Source organism: Silene latifolia, chromosome Y, assembly GCF_048544455.1.
Source record: "Silene latifolia isolate original U9 population chromosome Y, ASM4854445v1, whole genome shotgun sequence".
Classification (NCBI taxonomy): Eukaryota; Viridiplantae; Streptophyta; class Magnoliopsida; order Caryophyllales; family Caryophyllaceae; genus Silene; species Silene latifolia.
Window position 1 is genome coordinate 3,687,562 of NC_133538.1, and position 19,161 is coordinate 3,706,722.

At 40.3% G+C, this 19,161-nt stretch overlaps 1 protein-coding gene across 1 annotated transcript; it reads right to left on the reverse strand.

Moving 5' to 3' along the window:
• Nucleotides 1-880: 880 nt before the first annotated feature.
• On the reverse strand, nt 881-1,486 carry LOC141627498 (uncharacterized). Its single transcript, XM_074440743.1, has one exon. The coding sequence runs from the start codon at nt 1,484-1,486 to the stop codon at nt 881-883; it is 606 nt and encodes a 201-aa protein (XP_074296844.1).
• Nucleotides 1,487-19,161: the final 17,675 nt, after the last annotated feature.

Genomic DNA, 19,161 nt, shown 5'->3' on the forward strand with positions numbered 1-19,161 from the left:
TTCTCTTTATAGGACTTCAATTGCTTTGAAGCATAGGCAATCACCTTCCCATTCCGCATCAAAACACACCCCAAACCATTCTTCAAAGCATCTATATACACCTCGAAGGTTTCCCCTTTGGCAAAGCTAAGACAGGATCTGTAGTCAAACGTTCCTTTAGAGTTTAGAACGCCGTCTCACAACTCTCATCCCAGAGAAATCTGTTCGCATTCTTCATCAATGCGGTCCTTGGCCTAGCAATCTTGGAAAAGTCTTTCACGAACCGTCTGTAATACCCGGGCAAACCTAAGAAACTCCAAATTTCAGCCACATTTTTCGGTGCTTCCCAGTTTGACAGAGCTTCAATCTTGCTTGGATCCATGGCTACACCTTCATTTAAAATCACATGGCCCAGAAAGGCCACCTTCTCTTACCAGAACTCACACTTGGATAGTTTAGCATATAATTGGTTATCGCGTAAGGTTTGCAATAACATTCTCAAGTGCTCCTCATTCTCCTACTTAGTCTTGGAATAGACTAAGATATTAACGATGAATACCACCATAAACCGGTCCAAGAATGGACTAAAGACCAGGTTCATCAAATCCAAGAAAACTGCCAGTGCATTAGTCAACCCAAAAGGCATCACCACATACTCGTAGTTACCATACTGCGATCTGAAAGCTATCTTAGGAATATCATCATCTCAAATCCTCAACTGATGGTACCCTGAGCTTAGATCGATCTTTAAAAACACCCCAGCTCCACTCAACTGATCAAAAAAATCATCAATCCTCGGCATTGGATACCTGTTCTTCACCGTGACATGATTCAGCTCTCGGTAATCGATGCATAACCTCATGCTGCCAACCTTTTTCTTCACAAATAGAACTGGTGCTCCTCAAGGCGATACACTAGGTCCGATGTATCCCTTTTCTAGCAATTTGTTCAACTGATTCTCCAACTCTTCTAACTCTTTTGGTCCCATACCGTACGGTGCCTTAGATATGGGTCTCGTCCCTGGTTTAAGCTCCACACTGAAGTCAATGTCCATCTTAGTAGGTAATCCCGGTATCTCTTCTGGAAAGACATCCTCGAATTCACCCACAACTGGTATCTCTGTTGCTGACGGCTCCTCCATGCGAGTATCCCTCTCATGGCAAAGGATCATAAGACATCCCTTCCTTAAATATGACTTTAAAGTCACAGCTGCAATAATCTTAACTTTGGGTCTGACTATAAACCCTTGATAAGAAACCCTAATCCCCTTAGGACCTCTCAAAGACACCTTTTTCTGATGACAATCGATAGTTTCTTTATACTTACCTAACCAATTCATCCTGACAATGACCTTAAATCCATCCAAAGGAAATTCGAACAAGTTAACTGGAAAGTCTACTTGCCCAACAACCATCGACACCCCTCTATACAACTTCCCACAAGTCACAGACTCCCCTGACGGTATTAAAACTTCATCTTTTACTGACTTATACTCCCCCAAACCCATCGTTACAGCATGACTCCTAGACACAAACGAATGAGTAGCCCCCGAATCGAACAAAACAAAAGTTCATCTATGATTGACAAGAAATGTACCAGTAACGACTTCTGCATCATCCTTAGTTGCCTGCCTTTCCATAATGAATAGTTTGCCACTACTCTTTTGACCATCTTCTTGCACCGTACTCGCCGATGCTTTAAACTTAGCTGCCGAATTCTGGTTTGCATTGTTGTTCGGGCGCTGATATGATCCTCCATTGTTGCGGTTATAACTGCCATTGTTGTTGTTGTTGTTCTGACCGCTCTGACTGTTCCATGACCCAGCTGGCCTGTTACTTGCCATACTGTGACTCGGAGCCTGAGAATAGTTCCCTTGTTGTGACCACCCTGGTCGCTGGAAGCCTCCATTTCCATAGCTCGTACACTTAAGTCTCTTGTGGCCAGTCTCGCCACAGTTGAAGCATTGCAAACCTGAGTTGTCACCGGCACTCTGACTACCTCTGCCCCCGTAACGAAACCCTCTACCAAATCCAGATCCACCCGAATAAGATTTAGCCTGGTTATAATTACCACGCTTGGAACCCAATTGGCTACTACCTTTGGTATCCGCCTTACTTTTCTCATTCATTTTTTATTTGGCCTCCTTAGTCATTTCAACCAGCCTCTCCGCATGCCCCGCGCGCTCGTTAATATCTTTTAAATCGGAAAGCACCCCAGCAGGTAGTTTCTCCATGATCTTCAATGTCAACCCTCTCTCAAAACGGAGAGCCAGACGTAGTTGACTCAGTTTCATATCCTCAGCATAGCGCGATACCTCATTGAACTTGTGATAATATTCAGATACCGTCATGCCATCAGTCATGACAAATGAGTCGAATTCAGCCCTCAGCTTGGTACGGACATGTTCAGGAACAAATTCATATCGCATAACTCTCTTAAACTCATCCTACGGAATTTCGGGCTCACCCATACTCTTTTAGAAATCACGTGTTTTTTCCCTCTCATGGTGCCACCAAGCCCCAGCTTGATCCCTCAGGTAGAATGCAGCCTGCTCCATTTTTAATTCCTCGGGATAGTTGACAACTTCCAAGACACTCTCCATTTCCCGATGCCAGTTATTTGAGCAAGTTCGGCGCGCATGTGCCCTTATAAGTGGTAGGTTTAAACCGGGAAATAGTGGCGCTTAGCTTAGATGCATCTATCTCTTCCCTTCCTTTCCCTACGTTCTTTAGGGCCTTAGTCAGTGCATCATGTTGCTTAATCATACGAGCTACCTCGTTGAGTGTTATCTCAACAACTTTAGCATAAGCGGTAGATATCTTTGGCAGCATTTTGAGCTTCAATGACCAAAATAAATGTAAGCATGTAGCCTACGACTCAATATAAAATCACATCCGCCCAAAGAGGTACTCGGTCGAGTATCATTAGAGGCTCGGTCGAGTACAAGCCACTCGGTCGAGTACTCGGACTACTCGACCGAGTGCTCAAACTCCAGTAGCTGACCAAAAATATCACATATAGCATACTTAGTCGAATACCTAAGGTACTCGGTCGAGTACACCCCATTCAGTCGAGTACTGACTCTACTCGGTCGAGTGGTCATATTCCAGTAGCTACTGTCAAAAACATAAGCACCCTCACTCGGTCGAGTGTCAGGGTCATTCGGTTGAGTACCCACTACTCGGTCGAGCACCCTGCCATACTCGGTCGAGTCATGCCAAAAACGACTTCCTACCTTACTCCTAACAACAAATAAATAATCACACAGCCTATTCTCATGTTTCTATGCTCAAAAGTGCCAGGAAATAAGCATCTAATATATGTAACATGCACACTATAACATAGTATATCCTTCACTTCAATTCCATATGTTCCACATCATGCTAGTTCACCTTATATGAACATGCACACACACACACACACACACACACACACACACACACACACACACACACACACACACACACACACACACACACACACACACACACACACACACACACACACACACACACACACACACACACACACACACACACAACGATCCCCTTGACACAACTCATAGTGACCGGCTCGAAGTTGTAAGGGCCATAGTGCGGTCTTAGGACGTGTACTAAACCTTTGCGGTAGCTCCAAATAACTCCTACCCGGGATCATTTTATTTAGACACCCTACATTCATTAATTCATTGGTCATAAGTTCCAAAATCGCTACTCTAATACCACTTTGTAACACCCTCATTACCTAAGTGCTTTACCAAGGCCTACCTTAGCAAATGGGAGCATTACCATCTTGGTTTTCCGAGGTACAGTATATCAAATAGACCATGAAAGAACGTTTATTAAAAGTAATAGAAAGTTTAGTCGATTACAGCTCAAACCAAAACCCAAAACTTAAAGGCTAGAACGGCTCTTCTACGAAGTCTCCACCGAACAACCATTCACAATAATACTAGTATCAAGATAAATCCCTAATTAACCCTTTTTCCCTGATTTCTCAGATTAGGGTTTAGTCAAAACCTTAACAAAAGCAATTAAAACGATTAGAGATAACGAGTACTTACTAACGCGGTAAATCACGGGACTATGGACTCCAAATGCTCAACAATCCACCTAGGAGGTGACTAGGATGATTTGGGCGAAGATTACAAATTTTTTTAGGTTATAAATGATGTTTATACACTTTTAATACAATTTATAACCTCCTTAATCATCTTAATCAAAACCGCACATAAAACGTTCCCCGACTGGACACTCGGTCAAGTGCGTAACCGTGCTCGACCGAGTACCAACACACTCGGTCGAGTGATACCATGTCAGTAGCCTGACCAAAATACCCAACAGACGTACTCGGTCGAGTGCCCCCTACTCGACGAAGTACTAGACCATAAGATACGAGTAGTATTATAGAGAGCTAATATGTTCGCGAGAAGCGACATTGGTCTCGCGGTGATGAGACGGAAGGCAATTTAAGAGAAAACCGTCAGGGACCTGGTGAGGTGGGATGAGGCTTAATGGAGGCATCAAAAGCGGTCTATGGTAAGTCCAAAGGTTGTTCCAGAGCGACGCATTGAGGTAGTGGACTCGGACGCACTCCAGGGTTTATGGGATGCAGAGGACTTTGGTATGCAAGTATAGCACAAGCCCCGTGAGACAAGTATAGCACAAGCCCCGTGAGACACATGGTGTGTCATTTAAGGAGAGGTTATCAACACTTGGTGATGCGAGTGTCTAGAAGTTGGGGTTGCAAGATGTGGGGAATTCTCCTTAAGAGGTCAAGGTCGAGTCAAGATAATTGGTTTGAGGCGAGGATTGTTAATTAGGGTGCAAACTCATATCACACATCGGTAGAATAAGGATGGAAGATCATCTTTATAAGTGTCTACAAATATAATAGTACGAGGCCTTTTGGGTAGGAGCCCGAGAGTAAATACGTGAGGGCTTGGCCCAAATCAGACAATATCATACTATTACGAACAGTGGACACCAGCGCAGGAGAGGCGCAACATGAGGTATTTATGCTTCCGCATAACATAACTCGTTATCTAAATTTAGAAGAAAAAAACAAAGAATAATAGAATCATAAATATTAGAAATTAAAAAATTCTCTAAACAAATAAAAAAACGTTCTTCTAGGGTTTCTTGTGGAGAGTCCGTTTAAGTCATTTTTGTTTATCCTTTTCACTGGAGGCTTCGGACTCTGTTTGTTTCTTTGTGATTTTTGTTACTTTTTTTTAGGGTTTGACCCTATCAATTGTTTTGGTTCTGAATCGTGTCATATGGATGAAAATAGTAATCGCCGTCGCGCCGGTAAACAAATTATGATGAAGGGAGGGATGATGGGAGCGACGAGTTTGTTTGGGATGTAGGGGATGACTGATGTGGTCATTATTTACATACTTTTAACCCCTTAACCAACCTTATTTTGAATGTTATTTGTGCCAATTAGGATCATTTATAAAGTCAACTGCTTCCTGTTTGCTTTCCTAGTGCATTTCTATACGTTTTGTAGGAAAGGAACTAAAAGGGGAGGAGTTCCCGTCTTTTATGCAACATTTGAGAGCTATTTGACAACACTAGATGATCAAGCATGAAGAGGAACCCAAGGTCAAGGACACATCGATCAATAAAACAAGATTTCGGATAGTTTGGATGTTAACCCCCCACAATTTGTTAGTCAACAATGACGAGAAGGGAGCCATTACAAGAGGAAATCGCTGGACCCAAACCAAGAATTTCTCGTATGGCTCTAAAACTATGATAGATTGAACGACATCAAAAAATCAAGTGGTTTAGGCCTTTGAATCACTCGATTCGGAGTCCGGATGAGAAAATAACGCCTAATCTTGTAGCCACTATATATACCCCTCTGCTAATAAGAAGCAAACTAAGTCCTCTTAGAGGAGGCTAAGCTTAGATTAGAAGTAGATTAGACTTACTCTTTCCTCAATTTTTATTAATCTTTCAATAATTATTCTTTCATTCACCCTTGAATAGTTAACATTTGGATCTCTTGGGTATGTATTTGAAGACTAAGTGAACAAGTCTCCATCTTTATACAAGAATCCACCTTTATTTATGTTCAGCTTTACTTTCCAAGTTGGTAACTTTCTTGCTTCTCTCTAGTCCTTTGTTCTTACTTTATTTATACCACCATGCTTAGTTTAGTCTCTTTGTTTGTTCTTATTATTAGCATAGTCCTCATGATGATTAGTGAGTAGTATCCTTGCTAGGGTTAGTTGTGTGTGTGTGTGTGTGTGGGAGGGGGGGGGGGGTTGAGTCTATCAAAATGGATTAATTTTTATGGTTTCAACTAGTGTATATTTATTTTTTGATGAAATGCTTGTTTGACAGTCCTATAAAACCGAGAGCCTAAGGAGTTGTTAGACCATGCACTATGTTGGTGGGTAGAACGGGTGTGCGTGAGAGCTAACCCGACTCGACCTAGATAGAGCCATAATATCGAGAGCCTCGGTCCATAGTCCGACTATAACATTGACCCAATTTAGACTCACATGTCTAGAGACCTTTTGATAACCCCTGTGAACCCATGACACGCTAGTGCTTTTAATTAATTGTTTACATCTTCTACTTTCAATATTCGCATTAGTTTACATTTCACTAGTTTAGCATTATAAACCCAAAAACACCAATAATTGTGACACTTGCATAAATTGGAATAGATAGACTTAGAGCCCAAAACACACAGTCCTATGGATCGATCTCGACTTACCACTTGCTAGTTGTTTGTTGAGATTATAAATGTGTTTGATTTAGTGAACAACGAATCATGAATGATGAAGGGGAAAATCAATGCTTAGAGCTAATGCTCGTTGAGAGACTTTGACTACGAAGGCTAACGTCAAAGCAGCGATCGGTACGATGGTGAAGTTGTGGAATCCGAAGGGAACTATCATAGGTAACGTTCTGGACCCTAAGGATAAAATCTTTTTTTTTGGTTTTTCATTGCTAAAGATAAAGGTAGGGTTTTAGAAGTGCAACCTTGGCATTTTAATAAACATATATGGTTTCTTAATGAACCGTGTGATATGAGGAATATTTTTGAGATGCCTTTGTTTCGTGTCCCTCTTTAGATACGTGTTTATGATTTACCTATTAGGGGAGGTTGAATGAAGTGAATCTTCTGCACTTAGGGTCGCAGTTATGGGCGTTTGTTACCATGGATCATCTGCCAAATCCGGAGGTTGAGAGGGGTGTGAGGATTAGGGTTTGTTAGATGCAAGGAAGTCATTAAATGCTGAGGTTGTTGTTAAGTTGCCACATGGAAATACTAGCAAGTTTGCTTTAAAATACGAAAGGCTTCCTAATTTTATTATTGTTGTGGGCTCTATAGGCATAGGGAGAAGGAATGCGACGACAATCTATATGAGGAGGGTGAGTTGAGGTTTGGGGAATGGATGAGAGCCTCATCATGGAAAGTTACTAAGACTATGGTGGTGGAAGCTAAGTCAAAGATAGCCAGGTCTCTTATTAATAGGTTTGATGACGAGGAGAGGAGGAAGAAGGAGGATATTGAGAAAATGATCGAAAAATGGCAACAAATTGCTGTGTCACATGAGCATAAACTTAATAAGCCATGCACTTCTGGGGAAGAAGTCAGCGTTGAGGAGGGAAGTTTTCTGTCAAAGGGGAGGAGGGGGCTGATTATTTTGTGAAGGAGGTTAATGACTCGGTTCTTAAGAGGGAAGCTCATGAAGGGGAGGGATTAAAGCACCGGAGTTTTAGTACATGGGAGCGTTTGAGGAGGGATATAGCTGTTATGGGTGAGCGAGGCAGTGGGGTGGATGTACAACTGGGGAAGTGAGGAAGGGAGGAAGCCATGGAAGTGGTGGTGGTGGCTGCTAAGAAGAGAGGCGTTATTAACATAGGTGTATGTTCACCTGAGGCGGAGGTTGAGGGCGCTCAACCCCGCCGGGCCTCATGAATCTCTTTAGCCTTAACTGCAGTGGGCTGGGCAACACCGATGTAGTAGGCGGCCTTAAAAAAATTGCTCCGTAGAGAGGATTCTAGTATTGTATTCTTATGTGAGACTAAATTAAGTATTAGAGTTATGCAAGTAGTAATTAGGAAGCTTGATGGGTACGAAGGGGTGGCGGTGGACAGTAAGGGATGATCAGGTGGTTAGCTTTTCTCTGGCATAAGGAGGTGTGTTGCCAACTTCGATTAGCTTTTGATACGGGGTCGTCACTTGTATTGGCAACGTATGCTTGTTACTCAAGCGAATGCTCCGTGGCTATGTGTAGATGACTATAATGAATTTATTTATTCAAATGAGATGAAAGCTGGGAATAGGGCATAATGGCAAATGAATAACTTTCAGGATGTGTTGAATGATTGTGGGCTTAAAGACATTCCTTTTGAAGGGTATGAGTTCACTTTCAATAACGGGCAAGCGGGTGTCAATAATCGACAAAGGAGAATAGATAAAGCGATGGGTACGGAGAATTTGTTTGATTTATTTCCATATGCAAAACTTATTCACGTTGATAGAGAATAGTCAGACAATGCCCCGTTGAAGGTCGTGTTTGATAAGAGGACAAGAGAAAGGGATTTCCAGCGTAGATAATTCAGGTTTGAACATGTGTGGGTAGGCGAGAAAGGCTGGGAAGATACTATAAGAAGGGCTTGGGAGCGGAATAATGGGGATATTATTGAGATGATTTCTCGGTGCGTAAGAGATCTCCTTAAATGAAAGGGAATTAATATTGGAGGGATTATGAAGGAGCTTGGGAAAAAAACACAGCGGCTTAAGATCCTTAATGAAGGAAATCAATCAAACAGGGCTGTAACATCCTCATTTACCAAAGTGTCGTACCAAGGCCTACCTTAGCAAATAAGAGCATTAACATCTTGGTTGCCCGAGGTAGTACGCATCAAATAGACCATAAAGAAACATTTATTAAGTTTAAAGCAAAGATAAAGTGATTACATATTCTTAAATCCCAAATGAAATACAACTAGAAATCCAAATCAATGAAATGTCTAAGGACTCAACGAAAGCTATGAAAAGATGATGAATAGTCAATGTCTGATTCAAACCCTCATGCAAGCTCAAACATCAACACCTGCTAAACTCACTGCTCCCCATTTGTCGGAAATATCAAATGGTTCACCAATGTTTTGAAAACATACGAAGGTCAGTACAATTATACAATTAATCACAAGAATAGCACAATGTAACATAACTTAAATGCTCAACCAACTACTCTATCAACTCCGAACTTCAAAGTAACCTGTGTCTGAACCAAATCGCAGACACCAATGGTTTCCATCGCAATAGGTAACCAACCTCTGCCAATTCCAGACCGCAACACTGTCATCAAAATCTCCACTCATCGCAACGAGCGAACCCATATCATTAATGTGAACATACGCCTTGTGACGGGATTCACAAGAGGTGATACATGGGGGTGAAACCATCTCCCTACATGGCTCCACAATATCATCCATACTCCACCAATATTCATCAACCACAGTACAAAAATAAACACAACAATATATACTCATCTAATCATGAAATCACAATCAATTGCAATTAACTATATAATCACAATAAGTAGAGAAACCCTACCTTAAAAGCAATCCGACAAGCACGCAATCAATTTAGATTTGCTACTGTACGAACTCGTCACCTATAGAAATGATGCAATGAAATTACTCTTACGATTCCATACACAAAATGACATAACTTCCCTAATCCATCCAATTAGGGTTTAGACAAACATAAAACTAATTAAGAACAATGATCAACACTTACTTTACGCTTGACACACGAATGGGGTCTCCAAAATGCACAAAAATAACAACCTCTTGCTTGGGTGATGATTAAGGTGATTAGACAGTGTTTAGAAATGCAATTAGGTTTTGCAAAATGACGCTCAAGAACTGACAAAATGATTTTATAACTTCTCTAATTATCGCAATCAAATCGCGCAAAAACACCTCCCCGACCGGTCACTCGGTCGAGTGCCTACACCCACTCGATCGAGTAGCGCCTACTCGACTGAGTGCTTTGCCAAATTGGTCGAGTGACCTCTAAACAGTAACCTGTCAAAATCCATGAATATCACTCAGTGAGTCACACTCGGTCGAGTATAGCCCACTCGACCGAGTGACCCTCCTACTCGACCGAGTATCTAAACTCCAAAATGCGTAGTATTACAGTCTTCCCTCCATAAAAACGAACTTCGCCCGCGAAGTTCACACTCAAACCTACATAAATATACACTACCAACTCCGCTATACAACACAACCGAAACTAAAGGCGAAAGCTTACGAAAATATGATACAAGGAATACCAACACTGACTCAAAAGTAACCCGAAACTCATGCGATCATTCTTTCATTGCCCCTTCCGGTTCCTCCTTAAAAAGAATAAGGTTACGACCCCGTAGCCAAACATACCTACTAAAAAAGATGTGGATATCGTTCTTTCATTGCCTCTTCCGGTTCCCACGTGGCCTCTTCCACGTTATCATTTGACCATAATACCTTAAGTATTATAGTTTCCTAATTTCTCGTTTTGTGCACCTTGCGATCAAGATCTCCTTGGGTACTTCCACATAAGTGAGTACATCATCTAGCTCAGTAGTCTTAGCCTCAGTCACATGTGACGGGTCGATGACATATTTTCGTAGTTTGTGATACATGAAACACAATGTGAAGTTGATCAAGTGCTGGCAAAAGTGCTAATCAATAAGCCACTTCACGATTTTGTCTAATATCTCATATGGACCTATAAAATTTTGGCTCAATTTCCCCCTGTTTGCCAAACCTCATCACTCCGCGCATTGATGACACTTTCAAAAGTACCTTGTTACCCACTTAAAACTCAATGTCGCGACGATGCAAATCCGCATAGCTCTTTTACCGATCTTGCGTCGCTTTCATCTTTTGTCGAATCAAGCAAAATTGTTCAATCATATCTTGTACCATCTGTGGTCCTGAAATCACCGCCTCCAAACTGTCATCCTAACACACTGGGCTTCTACATTCCTCCCATAAAATGCCTCGAATGATGTCGTCCCAATGCTCGTATGGTAGCTGAAGTTATATGAAGACTATATCAAATCAAGGCGATCTTCCCAAGTACCACCAAATTCTATGACACAAGCTCGCTACATATCTTCCAAAGTCTTAATGGTTCTCTCAGTTCGCCCATCGGTCGCTGGATGGAAAGCTGTAGTCATCTTCAAAGTAGTCCCCATCAGTTCCTGCAACTCTTGCCAAAACCTAGAAATAAACCTCGAGTCTCGGTCTGACACAATATCTTTCGGTACGCTATGTAGCTTCACCACATTCTTCCTAAATGTTATTGCCAATTCAATCTTATTCCAAGTATCCTTCATTGGAATGAAGTGAGCTGACTTGGTTAACCGATCAACGATCACCCATTTCATGTTGTTACATCTCTATGTCTTTGGTAACCCAATAATAAAGTCCATGGATATCGACTCCCACTTCCATTCAGGTACCTCAAGTGACTGAATCTTACCTTGCGGTCTCCGATTCCTTCCCTTAACCCTTTGGCATGTCAAACACCTAGCGACAAAATCAGCTACTTCTTTCTTCATCCCCAACCAACAAAAGATTTTCTTCAAATCTTTATATAACTTGTCACCTCGCGGATGTATCGAATAAGGTATACAATGAGCCTCTGTCATGATCATCATTTTTAACTCGTCATCCTTTGGCACACACCATCTATCATCAAATCGAACACTACCATCTGCATTAATTGTAAACCTTGATATAGTACCCTTTTCCACTGCTTCCTTCCATTCCCGGATTTTAGGATCAAGCAACTGCTTCTTCTTAACCTCATCATGAAGCTCGGGCACCATAGTTAAATCACTAATGGCATTTCCCTTCCAAATCATGTGGATTTCCATCTTCTCTACTTCATCTTTGAATCTCATCTGTGATAAAGCAGTGAATAAAGAACACACACTCTTCATACTCAGCCCGTCAGCGACAACATTAGCTTTCCCCTCGTGGTAGATTATCTCCATGCCGTATTCCCCTATCAATTCCATCCATCTCCTCTGTCGCATGTTCAATTCCCTTTGGGTGTAGATGTACATTAGGCTCTTATGATCTGAAGACACTTTAAAAGTCGCTCCATATAAGTAGTGTCTCAAAATCTTCAAAGCAAACACAACTGCACCCACCTCTAGATCACGAGTAGTATAATTCTCCTCATATGGTTTCAGCTGCCTCGAAAAGTAATAACTTTTCCGTTCTGTATCAACACACAACCCAATTGATTCTTCGAAGCATCAGTATAAACCTCTCAGTTTTCACTGCCCTTTGGTAAAGCTATGACAGGAGTTGTAGTCAAACGCTCCTTTAAAGTTTGGAATGCCGATTCACAACTCTCATCCCAACAGAATCTGTTCTTTTTGCTCATCAATGCTGTCATATGTCGTGTAATCTTGGAAAAGTCCTTTACAAACCATCTGTAATATCCGGCCTACCCCAAGAAACTCCGAATTTCAGCTACATCTTCGGTACTTCCCAGTTTGACACCGCTTCAATCTTACTCGGATCCACTGCTAATCCCTCTTTATAAATCACGTGGCCCAGAAAAGCCACCTTCTTTAACAATAATTCACAGTTAGATAACTTAGCTAAAGCTGATTATCTCGCAAGGTTTGTAACACTAGCCTTAAATACTCCTCGTTCTCCTCCTTAGTCTTAGAATAGACTAAAATGTCATCAATGAAGACCACGACAAACCTGTCTAGAAATGGACTCAAGACCCGGTTCATGAGGTGCATACACACATCTGGCATATTAGTCAAACCGAATGGCATAACCACGTACTCATATTGACCATACCTCGATCAAAATGTTGTCTTAGGAATGTTGTTATCTCTAATTCTCAGCTGATGATATCCCGATCTTAAATCGATCTTTGAAAACACCCTAGCTCCACTTAGCTGGTCAAATAAATCATCAATGCTCGATAATGGAAACTTGTTCATAACTATAACATGGTTCAACTCCCTATAATCAATGCATAACCTCAAACTGCCATCTTTATTCTACACAAATAACACTGGTGCGCCCTAAGGTGACACACTGGGTCTGATGTACCCCTTATCCAGCAACTCATTCAACTGTTTCTTCAATTCTTCCAACTCTCTTGGTCCCATTCGGTAAGGGGCCTTAGATAAAGGTCCCGTTCCCGGTTTAAGCTCCAAGCTGAAATCAATGTCCCTCTTAGGAGGTAATCCCCTTATTTCATTCGGAAAAACATCCTTAAATTTACCAACAACTTGTTTACCTGCAGTTGTTGGCTCCTCCACACGAGTGTCTCTCACGTGACACCGAATCATAGGACACCCCTTTCTTAAACATGACTTTAAGGTCATAGCTGCAATGATCTTTACCTTTGGCTTTACCACGAACCCTCGATAAGACACTCTAATCCCCTTAGGACCCTTCAAGTACTCCTTTTTCTATTGACAATCGATATTGGCCTTATACTTACCCAACCAATCCATCCCCACAATGACCTCAAACCCGTCTAAAGGAAACTCAAACAAATAAACTGGAAAATCTACCTCCCCGACAACCATAGACACCCCTCTATACCGTTTACAACAAGATATTGACTCTCTCGACGGTATAAACACCTCCTCTTTTACCAACTCAAAGATACCCAACCCCATGGTTAAAGGATGACTCCTAGACACAAAAGAATGGGTAGCACCCGATTCAAATAAAACAAAAGTTGGCTTATTATTTATTAGAAATGTACCAAATACGACTTGAGCATCATCCTCAGCTGCTTGTTTATCCATCATAAACAACTTCCCGGGGCTTTTCTGACCTCCCTCTTGTACCTTACTCGCCGATGCTGAGGATTTGGCTGTTGAACTTTAGTTCCCATTGTTATTATGACGCTGATACGACCCACTGGTACGGTTTTAATCGTGACTTTTATTATTTTGGCATTCTTGGTTGTTCCATGTCCCAGCCATAAGATTACTTGCCATATTCTGAGTCGGAGCCTGGTAAGAATTCTCTTGATATTGTCTCTGGTATCTTCCTCCCCCGTAGCTCCTACACTCGAACCTCTTATGGCCAGACCCACCATAATTGTAACACTGCAATCCGGTGTTGTCACTCACACATTAGCCGCCTCTCCCTCCATAGCATGATCCTCCACCATAACTAGAACCCCAAGAGTAGGATTTAGCGTAGTTGTAGTTACCTTGCTTGTAGTTCGAATGACTACCACCATCACTATCGGCTTTACGCTTCTCACTCAGTTTTTCCTTAGCCCCCCTTAGCCATATTTGATAGTCATTCGGCGTACCCATCCTTCTCATAAAGCTCCTTTAGATCGGTAAGCACCCCAGCTGGTAACCTCTCCATGATCTTCAATGTCCACCCCTTCTCGAAACGGAGAGCTAGAACCTGCTGACTCAACTGCATATCTTTAACATAGCAAGCTAGCTCGTTGAACTTGATGTAATAGCCGGTTACTGTCATGCTATCAGTCATGACGAAAGAATCGAACTCAGCCCTCAGCTGACTCCGGACATGGTCCGGGACGAACTCACGCCTCAACTCAGCACGGAACTCCTCCCAAGGAATTGCTGTTTCCCCTTGATTCTTGTAGAATTCTCGCATCGATACCCTCTCCCGGTACTACCACACCCCATATTGGCTCCCCAAATAGAAAGCGGCCTGATCCACCTTCTTGTCCTCCGGGCACTTGACCACCTTGAATATGTTCTCCATTTCGCGAATCCACTTGTCGAGAAGACTCGGTGCACCTGTGCCCTCATATATCATAGGATGATGGCACTACCTCCCGTTCCTTCCCTACGTTCTTTAGGGCCTCAGTGAGCGCGTCATTCTACTCAATCAACCTCGTTAACTTATCGATAGTCATGTTAGCGGCCCTTACGACAACAACAGATCTCTTTGGCGGCATTTTGAGCTACAATAATTAAAAAAACGTAAGCACATAGCCTACGGCTCAAAATGAAACATCACCCGTCAAATGAGGTACTCGGTTGAGTACCAGAAGCCACTCGACCGAGTAACCCCCACTCAATCGATTACTCACTCTACTCAGCCGAGTGCCACATTTCAGTAGCTGACCTCAAAATCACATAACCCCACTCGGTCGAGTGCCAAGGACACTCGGCTAAGTTCTTTGCCCCACTCGGTCGAGTTCCTTGCCCAACTCAGTCAAGTCATGCCACTACTACAAATCCCTTGCTTTTTTGACGCTTTTTTAATTGATTCTCGACGCAAAAAAGCGTCATAAATTTATTTCTCGACGCTTACTGGAAGCGTCAATTTTTGTGCCGTCATAAATATTCGACGCTTTTTTTCGTCACTGTTCTTGACGCTTTTAAGTGTTGCAAGCGTCGACAATATGGACACACTTTTACATCATATTAGGTGTTCTCGACGCTTTATTCCGTCTTAACTCTTCATGTGCCAGCTCTATATCTAAGGAGTGTATAAAGTAATATTTAACATGTAGAGACATTTTTTCTACTAATATTTTATACTGATAATAGATGTATATTGCAGCACAAAATAATATATGAAAAATCTGAACATCTTCAACTAAAAATAGTGATAAAAAATAGTGTACAGTGCATGAATACATATCCACAGTTACTCTAACTGATGATCGCGCAAGATTAAATTTTCTCAAGTACTATTAAAACATTAATCACATCCATTATAGTTGTGTTAAAGCTAACAAGTATTACTAATTTGTTATTTTTCTGGACTACTCTTGCTACAATCTGGCCACCTTATGAGTTATAATATAATCCACTGTGAAACACCATTTTCATTCTCTTCTTGGTTGAACATCATCTGTAGTTTCTCCGCATAATGTCCTGGTAATGAGCAACAAGGGAATTGTTTACAAACTTTTGAATCCAAGTCTCATTAGATTTTGAACCAATACTAAAAGGGTTAAAACCAAATTGTACTGGCACAAAGTCCCTACAAACAACACGATACTCATATAAGAAGCTATTAGAAGAGTCGGGCCAGAAACCATCAGTTAACAAGTAGAGCCAACAAATTTATACATCATATTCAACAATACTTGAATTTTGGGTAAGGACTAGGGAGTTGACACTATAAGGCAGCCTATTCAACTTCGTAATAAGCGTGTATTTCTATCACAAAATCATAACTAGTTAACAACTACGGAAAAAAAAGAAGTTAAAATAAACATATCATTAGCATAAACACTCCTTAAGCTGATAGTAGACACAAAACACACTGCCCGCGTGACAGACATCAAGCAGAATGTTTAGCAAGCTGTTACCAACATACTATAGCTATTTTAGGTGCCAAAATCTAGACACCAAATTAATCACTGAAACCTAGTTTCACCAAAAGGCTTTGTACAACAAATTTGAACCAAAATACGTATTATTCACGGAAGGTCAGAAGAGGATGAAATCGTGGTACAGATAAGGTGAGTACGTATCGTAAAACTTCGGTTGTTTTAACTTTAAAAAGAAATAAAGAGACTCTTCTCTAACCGGATCAACTGAAATCTGTTCTTTGAGAATTCGGTCTTAGTAATCCAACTCCATAGTCCATACAATCATAATGACGATCATATACTTAACCCTCTTGCACCATGGCAAGAAAATCAACTTTACGACACCAAAGAGAAAATGTGTGCAAGTCAAAATAATTATTGGGAGTCAGAGTAACCAAACAAAGACATTTCTCTCTCAATCTCATTCATTTGTTTACCATTTTTTTTTCTATGAGAGGGATTATAATTAAGATAGACCAATGAACGCGACGAAGGGGGTATATAGTACCCATACTATATGAACCAACATGCGACATAACATAAACCTAGCTGATATTTGAGATGGCGCAATTACCCTTGTCAAATTTCCTTAGGTATTGAAACCAAAAAAATAAATAGATAGAGTTTAGAGTTAACAAGACCAAAAATATAACTTAGATACATAAAAAATATAACTGATCAACTACGTGTAATAACTAGGGTCCAAACAATTTACAGTAGTCAAATTGAATCCTCGCCCTAGGTAAAGGCCTGGTGTTGAACTATGACATACAATACAAGTTTACAACCCACTGTCACCAAAAATCAGCACCACATAAAGAGAACAAATTTATGGCAAAAGAAATCAACATAGATATAGCCTAGGTAAATAATACCTCTCGGTAAATACAGAAAAGGCAACAAAAATTGACAAAGGTTGCTCTAAATACAGAAAAGACACGCCTGAGTAAATAATAACCTCTAGGTAAATTTTGCATTATCAACATTCTTAAAATAATAATAAAACAAGGAACAACGAATCAATAAACACGGTCAGTAGTTAAACATATGGTTGACAAAACAACCATATGATGATGTTATATGCATCAAGTTGACTATGTAGGATGATGGACTAGATCCAACCAGCAGAGATGACAGATTCCAAGCAATATGAAGATGTTAAACAAATAATGAGCAAAATTTACGTAAAATACTAACAGTCAGGAAATAAGTGAGAAATCTGAATGAAGAGACCTGGAATATGAATGATGATCAATCTCACCACTAATATACAGACCCTGACACATTCAAGTAATATGCTCAAGAGTCAAGACCCAATATATATATATATATATATATATATATATATATATATATATATATATATATATATATATATATATATATATATCTGTGTGTGTGTGTGTGTGTGTGTGTGTGTGTGTGTGTGAAAAGGCACATGTAATGTAAAAACACCATTAATGTCTTACTTGTAGTTATAGTCTTAATCGCTCCAAATCATGCTCCATCTCAGTTATTGATGTTTAAAATCGGTTCTATCAACCAAGATACATATTTTCACCTTAATAATCATAGTTCTACTTCAAAAAACGTGAGAATAGCCAAGCTTGATACATCTATTAAACATCACATATCAATCTTTACTAAACACTAAACGCATACAATCATAAAAAGGAAACCCCTAAAAAGACATATGAATATAATAAGCAATCTGATAATAAAGAAGTGGTTATTTAAATGAAACAAAAAGTATCAAAACAAAAATCGTAAATTATAAGAATAGGAATCAGTATACCAAGTAGAAAATCTAAATTGCAAAAAGGGAAGATAAGCGAATGGGGTCATTGTTGATATGGAGGAGCCCGTTGAGCAATAGATCTATGGGGTGTAAATCTGAAACAGAAAGGTAAAACGGCGGCTTATGAGTATAGTAGGAGAGAAATGAAACAAAGTAACAACTGAAAAAAATATTGTAATGAAGGAAAGAGTCGGAGCCCAAATAAGTAAATTAAACCCTACCTCAAAGAAAATTAATGGCTTCATACACGAAATTAGAAAGCAAATCATGGAAACAAATAATCATAACAAAATCAAAACAAAAACTCAAAATTAACAACTTTAAAATAAATCTTAAAACATCAAACTAAGAACCCTATTTAAAATTTCACTTCGAAAATCGACACAGAAGGGAGAAATACTGGAGATCATGGTGATTGAAAGTAAATACTTACGAAATGATTATGGATCACGATACTGAATTGAAGTTGTAGACAACGAACCATCTTGGTATCGCAAATTGAAAGCCTAGGAAATACAAAGAGAACTGAGAAAGACAATAGTGAAGATGGAAATATACGGGACGGAGTAGAGAACGATTGATCCTGTAAAGATGGGAGAAATAAGTTTGTAGATCTGACTGGGTTTTGTTTTACTGTGGGAGATGAAAAGGAGAGTAGCTTAAATTTTCATAAAGGCGGTTAAATGTATTTTTTTAACTTTGAAAGTTTACCATAAGCGGGCTTTTGAAAATATTGGCACACTGATAGCTGAATTTTACTTTACCCAATAAAATTGGCTCGACACTTAAGAAAAGCGTCAACCCTAAAGCGTCATAAAAGCAAGGGTTTTGTGCATGTTTCTATTGTATATCATACAAAGTCTATTGTGCATGTTTCTACGCTTATGACTCGTAAATTAATAAACATCCCAATACATGTTTCATATTATAAACACTTCATTCCAATTCCACATTTACCGATTTCACAAATAACCATCCATTCATGTTGATACACATTGCACATATATACATAACGTATCACAAATCACACATTCAATCCCACG

Excerpts from the sequence above, each read along its gene's own strand:
- LOC141627498 (XM_074440743.1), bottom strand. The coding sequence starts at position 1,486 with ATGGGTTTGGGGGAGTATAAGTCAGTAAAAGATGAAGTTTTAATACCG.